Source organism: Penaeus monodon, unplaced genomic scaffold (genome assembly GCF_015228065.2).
Source record: "Penaeus monodon isolate SGIC_2016 unplaced genomic scaffold, NSTDA_Pmon_1 PmonScaffold_4303, whole genome shotgun sequence".
NCBI classification, from domain to species: domain Eukaryota; kingdom Metazoa; phylum Arthropoda; class Malacostraca; order Decapoda; family Penaeidae; genus Penaeus; species Penaeus monodon.
Window position 1 is genome coordinate 12985 of NW_023659114.1, and position 9145 is coordinate 22129.

General features: G+C 34.0%; 1 protein-coding gene across 1 annotated transcript; it reads right to left on the reverse strand.

Annotated features, from left to right (window-relative positions):
* Nucleotides 1-5323: 5323 nt before the first annotated feature.
* Nucleotides 5324-7297, reverse strand: LOC119570895. Its single transcript, XM_037918449.1, has 2 exons — nt 6475-7297; nt 5324-6204 (listed from the first exon to the last, which is right to left on the reverse strand). The coding sequence occupies exons 1-2, from the start codon at nt 7295-7297 to the stop codon at nt 5324-5326; spliced, it is 1704 nt and encodes a 567-aa protein (XP_037774377.1).
* Nucleotides 7298-9145: the final 1848 nt, after the last annotated feature.

Consider the following 9145-nt stretch of genomic DNA (forward strand, 5'->3'; position numbering starts at 1 on the left):
TGAAAATTAAAAATAAAATGCTGATCTGTTTAAAAGCGAAATAATTATAGAGTACAATAAATGCAATGTATAGGGATTAAAATTCACGATTAACATTATTAAGGGTAAATATAACAAAAAAATTGGAACAATAACATAATGTCAATGAAAAATTAAAAAGAATAGTGGTCATAAAAGATTATAAAAATGATAATAATAATAATAAAAATAATAAAATAATAATAATAATAAAATAAAAATAACAGTTTAACCCTAAAAAAAAATAAAAAATAATGGGGAAAAAAAAAAGGGAACGAAATGATAATAATGATAATCACAATTAAAAAACAATTAATGGTATGATAATTATAATATAGCGATAAGGGTAAGATAACGATAATAACAATAACAACAACAACAACAATGAAATAATAATAATAATAAAGGTAATATTGATAACAATAATATCAATAACTTTACAATAATAATAATACCAAGGGAAAGAAAAAAAAAATAATATAATTATGATGATTTTTGATATGAAACAAAAACTATGACAATAACAAAAATAAAAAAAAAATATTTAAAAATTGTCATTAATATCATTTTATTATTATTATTTTTTATTATTATTATTTTATTATTTTTTATTTTATATTATTTTATTTCATTTAATTATTTATTATTATCATCATTATCAATCCTCATCATCATTATTTTTATCATCATATTATTAATTATTATCATTATCCCTCATTTTATTATTTAAATTTTAAAAAACTATTATATATATATAAAATATATATTTTATTATATTTTATATATATATATAAAAATTATATATTTTTATGTGGTGTGTGTGGGTGTGTGTGGTGTGTGTGGGGTTTTTTGTGGTGGTTTTGTGTGGTGGTGGTGGTGTGTGTGTTTTAAAATATTTATATATTATATTATATAATATATATATTATATATATATATATATTATATTTTATAATATTATCATATTATTATATTATTTTTTATTATTATTTTTTATTATTTATTATTTTATCATTTTTATTATTTTTTACTATATTATCATATTATTATTATTTTCGGGTTTTTTTCTTTATTTTGCTGTTTTTTATTAGTAAATTTTGTTTTTATCATCATTTCATTTTTTTCTATCATCTTACTATTTTGATTTAAATTTTCATCAATATTATAACTGTTATTATTTTTAAATTTTTACTTTCTTTGGAACTATTATATTACTAGTACCAAAAAGGAATACTACGAAAAATGCTAAATTTCTGAAAGATAATTAAAAAATCATCTACAATAATAAAGAAAGTAAATTTCAAAAATTTTATTTTGTGATCAAATTTTAAAATTTTTCATCTTTTTAAAAATTTCCCTTTAAAGCAAAGGAAATTTTAAGTCAATTCCCCCTTAAAAATCTTACTGATACAGGTAAATTTCCCTAATTTTTTACTATAGTTATAAAGCTGAAAGGCGGTTTATGTTTGCCTAACTATTTTTAGGGGGATGATAAATTAATTTCAATATATATTCAATGATTTATATCCAAAGGTAATTTTTATCTGCCATGATAGTTAATATCAGTAATTTTATTACCGATATATTTTTATCCTAATCAGGTCGATTTCGTAAAACTGAATAAAAATTATTTTTATATTTCGTTTAAAAGGTATAGTTTGTATGTTAAAATATTTTATAAATATATTTTAATATATAATATATATATATATATTATTAAAATATATTCCCCTAAATCATATTTTTTTAATTTTAAAATATTATTATATATTATATATATATATATATATATATATATATATTGTTTTGGTTTTTTGGGGGGTGTGGTTTTGTGTGTGTGTGTCCATAATTAATATAAACCCCAGCTTTGTCCTTACGGGCAAAGCTGAAGTTATTGAACTCCCTTGTTTTTTTAATTTTTTTTCATCATATGGTTCGGGGTGTTTGGGGGCTTTAAGTAGATAGCCAAAAAAAAAGATTTAATAGTTTTTTTTAAATTTTGGTTTTTCAGACGAGTACGCGTATTAGCTGGAAAGAGAAAACGAAAGTGAATTTCTGAAAAAAAAATTTTTTAAAGACCCGGTGTTTGGGCACTTGAACCCGGAAAGGGAAAATTAAAATTTTTTGTCTGTGATGGAAAATAAAAAATATTTTAGAAAGACTTGCTGACAGGGATGGGGAAGGGAAAAGAGGAAAGGGAAAAACCCAAAAACAAGGGCTGAGTGACAACATCAAAGATATTTGCGGGCTGTCGATGGAAAGTGGAAAGAAAAACTAAGAAACGAATTTAGTGGCGAAGGGTGATGGAGAGGGCCCTGGCTGCCAAAAATGAGCAACCGTTATTGAAAGATAATATACATATATATACATATATAAAATATATTTAAAAATATATATAATATATATATAATAAATATATAATGTATATATAATATATTTATATAATTTTTGTTATAAAAATAAAATATATATATATTTCTATAAATTTTAATACAATTATATATATATATAATATTATATATATTTTATAAAATATATATTATATATTATATTAAATTTTTGTGTGTGTGTGTGTGTTTGTGGTGTGGGTGTTTGTACAGATATTTATATATATATATATATATATATTTATATTGAATATATATTGTTTTCGTAGTTTCGTTCATTAACAATGACAACCGGGTTTTTACAGAACCCGGGCGCCCTAACAGAAACCCCTTAATTTAAAAAAAATTTTGGGGTAAGGTAATAATTTAAATATCCTTGGTTTCTTTTTAAATTTTATGTCCACAAATTTCCCCTTATGTGCATATAGTCTTGTGGGGGTTTTTTGCTGCCCTGATCCCCTTCTTAATTATTTTTAATTTCATATACTCGTAATTGGTTATATTTTTAACTCTTTTAAATTTATTTAAAAGGGCCCAAAAAATTAAATTTATTGCGAGCTCTTTGTTTTAGCCCCTTTTTTTACATTTACTAATTAGCAATCACCAACAATATGCTCTGCTTGTATATCTTCCGTGTTTAAAATCACTCTTTAAAATTTATTTATTTCCTTTTAGCTTCCCTTTTTTATAGTAAATGCCAGTCTTTAAATAAAATTTTCTGTAAGGAGGGAAAAGGGAGGGGTATAAAACCCAAATTTTAAAATTTAATTTTTTTTATATAAATCAACCCGGGTAACAAAAAATGTACGAAAAAACACCCCAACGCAAACATAATTTTGAATATTAAACCCAAAAGAAAGAACTTTATATTCAAATAAAAAATATACTGCAATCCCGGATGACAATAAGGTCAACTTACAAATAAAATGTAAATTACGTAAAACCCCAACCCCGGGTCCGCCGACCAACCCACCAAACCAAGTCAACTTTTCCCTTTCCCCAAGTCCGCCAAGGTTTGTTCTCCTCCCCCCCCCTTCTCCCCATACAACCCCCTTCTGAGTCGACCAGACCGAAAACCCGAACCCGAAAAAACCCCCATGTCTCGTCCAAGTAAAATTTCCCAGTCCGTTAGTCCGTCGCAGTGGAGTAAAGCCGTCGGGGATGCAGAGGTCCTCAATTTTTTGACGGTCTTTCCAGGTCGAGGGCGATGGGAGGGCCCCCTAAACCCCCTCCTTAAAAAAAAAAGAAGTATTAAATTTCTTTTTCTGAAATGGTTATAAAATTTTCAATACGAGGGATATATGAACCCTATTAGTCTGCCATTTACTTCTATTTAAAAAATTTGATGTACATTACAAACACATCTTGAAGTATTTTTTCCTTTTCTTGAGGGGGGGGAAAAAGGGACTTAGCTGATGCAAAAAAAAAAAAAATATTTGAAACAATATATAACATGAAAAACAGACTTTTATATTTTTAAGTACCTTCTGCAACCCTTATACTTTTCCTAGCCCGGACAAAACATCAGCCAGTACATTTTTTTTTCCCTTATATGATAAACCTGAGGTTTTCTATTTTTTTAAACTCTAAGCTCCCCTTTTGAATCCTCTGGTTTTTAAAGTCCCTTTTAGATATAAAAGTTAAAGGATTATGGGCCGTAAAAAATCTTTACACCCTTTCCCTTTGTAGGATACAAATAAATTTTAAAGGCCTTACAGCTAAAATCAAAAACAAGTGTTTCTTTTTCTATTTTTAGAGTAATTTTTCTGACTTTTAAATTTCTTGGAGAAAAACACCCCTGGATGATCAAAACCCGCTGCCCTCACTTGACATAACGGCCCCAGCACCAGTATCACTAGCGTCTACATACAGAATGAAAACCCCCTTTTAAACGGGGTTTAGATAAGGGTGGGTGAAGAAAACAGCATGGCTTTGACGGTCTTAAATGCCTTTTAACCCGGAATCTGACCAAAAAATTTAACCCCTTTCTTTAAAAAATTTAGTCAGGGGGCAACCCAAAATTTAAAAAAATTCTTCAAAAAACCTCCTTTTAGTAGCCCCATCCCAGGAAAAACCCCACCTCTCTCTTCAACTTGGGTACTGGGGACTTTTTTTATTGATCAAACTTTTCTATTTAAAATTGACCTGTCCCCCGCCAACTTCATTCCCAGGGAAGTTCCTTTCAGTGCGAAGTCCCCTCTTGGAGGTTTACTGTTAGGTTTGCTGTCCGAGGCCCATCAAACAGTGCCTGGGAAACCTCTCCCGATGTTCAAAACCCCGTTTTCACGGGAAATTTTTATATCCCTCCAAGTAAACCCTTTTCATCCATTAATCCGAAAATTTGACCATTAATTTTAAAAAGCTGGGAAGGGTTTTCTGGAGCTTTTTTTTAAACCAAACCGGGGAATTTCACAGGTTTTAAAAAAATCCCTCTGGTGTCCAAAGGCAGATTTTCTTTCCCCCTTTCTGTCATGGGGGTTTTCCCGTACCCCTTTTTTAAAATATTTTATTTTTTTTTTTTAACCCAAAATTGGCTTTCCCCCCTGGTCAAGCAATCATCAATACGAGGTATAGGTAAAATGTCCCCTTGTGAGTGATTTACCTTCCGGAAAAACCGTGCAGAAGCCGGGAATTTCCCCATCGGCCTTGGTTAGTAACATGGGGAAAATTCCCGGCACTCACACTGGGCTAATGATTCCCTTTTCCCCAAAAATAAACCCAATCTCATTTTAAACTGCTTACCTTTTATGGGATTTACTCTATATGGATGTTGCTTTATTGGGCCATTATCACCAATATCAATATCATGATGCATTAAACTCGTACGGCCCGGAACATCAGAAAATAGACAAGAAAAATCCAAGAGTAAGTTAGTCAGCTGCTGCTGTTTAGAAGAATCTAGATGAACAAACTTGTTTTCTAGATTATTAAGAAATCAGAATTAATTAATTTAGAGTGAGGCACATCAACAAGGGTATCTTCATCTTTCTCGATATCATTCTCAATCACCTTCGTCACGTCATTTAGCATGACTGCATTGTCCTTGCATTTATCTACAGGTGGGTCATTGCGTTCTACATATTTCTTTATCTGATTTACATGGCAAAGTCGTGACTGTTTACGCTTACCGGGAGTCTGAATTACATAATTAAGGTCACTTAGCTTTTTCTCTACAATACATGGTCCAAAATAACGAGCCTTCAGTGACTGCCCAGGGACGGGTAGGAAGACCAGTACTTTTTCTCCTGGTGAAAAAGATCGTGACTGAGCATCTCTGTCGTACCACGTCTTCATCCGTCTCTGGGCCTCGCTGAGGTTCGCTCTTGCCAGCTCACATACTCTGTGGAGTTTCAAACGAAAGTCCATTACATGGTTTAATATACCAGACCTGTCATCATTATCTAGCCATCTCTCTTTTAACATCTTTAGTGGACCTCTCACCTCATGCCCGAACACAAGCTCAAATGGGCTAAACCCCAGTGTATCCTGCACACATTCTCTAGCGGCAAACAATAAGAGCGGAACCATTTCATCCCACTGTTCGTCCGTCTCATGACAGTAAATGCGTACCATATTTTTCAATGTTTGGTGGAATCTCTCCAGCGCGCCTTGCGACTCTGGGTGATACGCACTTGACACCTGATGCTGTATGCCCATCCGTCGCATGGCTGCCTGGAACGCCTTAGAGAGGAAGTTACTGCCTTGATCAGACTGGATCACCCGAGGTAACCCGTAAGTACAGAAGAATTTAGTGAGCTCTTTGATTATGGTCTTGCTACTAATATTGCGTAAAGAATCGCCTCAGGATATCGGGTGGAAGAACACATGATAGTGAGGAGATAATTATTACCAGACTTTGTTTTGGAGAGCGGGCCAACACAGTCTATAATTACGTGGCTAAAAGGTTCAGAAATCGCAGGAATCGGATACAAGGGCGCTGCAGGGATCTTCTGGTTAGGTTTTTCCCACGACCTGACACTGATGACATGATTTACAATAATTTACAACATCTCTACGTAACCCCGGCCAATAGAAATGGTTCATTATTTTTCTACATGTTTTGTTAATACCCATATGACCTGACAATGGTGAATCATGAGCAAGGCTAAGGATCTGTGACCTGTAAGGTTTTGGGACAACGACCTGGTGTATCACGTGCCATTCGTCTCCCGCAGCCACGTGACGAGGCCTCCACTTTCTCATCAAGACGCCACCCTTCTTATAGTAACCCACAGGTATATCTGACACATCATTTTCTGACCCAGCTAATTCAGCAATCTTACACAGTTCTGCGTCACATTTTTGCTGATCTACAAGCCTCCCTTTATCAACGGGGAAGCCACTTAGCTTGTCATCACCAGCATCAGTCTCGTGGTTACACGATGAAGTTCTATCGTCACCTCTCACGTTATTTCCATTACCACATACCTTGCCTTTAACAAACATGCACCGACTCGCACGAGCTGCCGTGGGAGAGTCGTTCCCGACACGTCCAGCCTCCCGCATGGCTCTCGTGACTGCACAAGCAGGAAACACGCCCATGTCATCTTCTGCAAGCTGTTCACCGTCGTTTAGGTCTGGAGTACTTAGAATTGCTACATTAGTTTGGGGTTTAGCAAATACCTTCTCTCCTGCCAAGTCATTTGCCAATATAAATGATACACCTCCTATGGGTAATTTAGGCACCACTCCCACAGCTACATCTTTATCAAAGAAATGAGATTTGAGATGAACCTTATACAACGGAGCAATCAGATGCCCGCACTCAACACCGGCTATGACGACATTAGCGTCCGAAGTCTTCCCCGCTAGTGGCAATACACCTTCCAAGAGCAGTGACTGCGACGCCGCTGTATCTCTTAATATTACAATAGGCGTTCTCACCACTTTCATCAACAACCAGGATACACTTCCTTCTGAGCAAACGGCTTGAATTCATCCCTTACATCTCTAAATCTATCTGTATCAGGAAGCAAATTGACATCTACTGGACTTTTTACATCCTTTTGGAAAGCTACGGGAACGTCCTTGGACTTCTTATCTTTCAAGAACCAGCAATTGCTGACACTATGACCCAGCAACTTACAATTAAAGCAACGAACTGATTTCTTTCTATCATTACTGGAGATATGACCAGGACTGGCGGTCTCTCTTTTATCACCTCTAAATTCATTCTTACCTGTCGGGGAAGTGGGTTGTGGTTTTACAATAGTCTTAGGACCCTCAACATTTCTGTGGATCAAAGCATACTCTTCTGCCATTCTGGCAGCTTCATCTAACACCTTTACCCTGTTTTCATTTAAATACACCTTAATGCGGTCAGGTAGACATTTCTTAAATTCTTCTACAAGATCAGTTGATATAGCTTATCATAATCATTATCCACATTACACTTTCACACCAACGAGCAAGCAATCCATCTTTCTCTCGAGCAAAATCCAAAAAACTCTGATTGTCCCTTTTCCGCAGATTACGGAACTTTAGGCGATATGCTTCCGGCACCAATTCGTATCCTTTTAACACAGCCATCTTCACTTTATCATAGTCACGAGAATCCGTTACTGACATTGACATGTAAATTTCTTGAGCCTTACCAGTAAGGACAGATTGAAGCAGCACCGTCCATTGTTCCTTAGGCCAGTTAGAACTAATTGCTATTTTCTCAAAGTATCGAAAATAATTATCTACCGCATTCTCTTGGAATGGGGGAACTAATTTTGCGTTAGCAGAGATGTTAAATGGCACAGCAGTGGGTGATGCCCCTCTGAGCTCTAACTCCTTTAATTTAATTTCTCTCTCTTTGTACACTCGTTCACGCCCATGCGCGTATTCATTTTGTAGTTCAAGTTCCTTTATCCTAACCATATCGCTGTCATTTTCTACGTATTCAAGTGCACTGGCATCTAACAATCCATCATCTACCATATACTTAATCAACTCATTCCTTATCTGAAAATTTAAAAGAACCCCTCCTTACAGTAATTCAATCTTTTCAGCAACTTTCAGCAAATCCGTCTTTCTCAAATCCATCAAAGCCTCCACTGTAGGGACTCGAGGAATTGTTCAACATCAAAAGGCATCTCGAAAGTATTACTCCCACTGTTACAGTGATAAATATATTTCAGCAATTTACATTAAACAGTATACTTATAATCACAAAGAAACAAAGGATATCCCGGTCAGGCCCCCAATTTTGTTACGTAGCTTTCGTTCATTAACAATGACACCGGTTGTTACAGAACCGGGCGCATAACAGAACCCAATCTAAGTTAATATATTTTGGTGTCAAGCGTAATAATTTATAAATATCCTTGTGTTTCTTTTAATTCTATGTCCACATTCCGCTCGTATGTGCATATATTCTTGTGTGTTACTGCTGCCGTGATCACTTCTTAATTATTGTTAATTACATATACTCGTACTTGTTATATATTAGCTCTGTTATTCATTAAGAGTCAATAATTAATTCATATGCGAGCTCTTCTGTTCTAGCCTTGTTACATTTACTAATTAGCAATCACTCAACAATATGCTCTGCTTGTATATCTTCCGTGTTACAATCATCTCTATTAGATATTATATTATTTCCTTTTAGCTTCCCTTTTTATAGTACTGCCAGTCTTAAGTATATACTGTAGTATGCAAAGGTAGGGAGTATAAGCCAATTATATTAATTTGTATTTATATCAATCACCGGATAACAAACGTCAAAGGAGAAATATCAAATAACCTAACCATAAG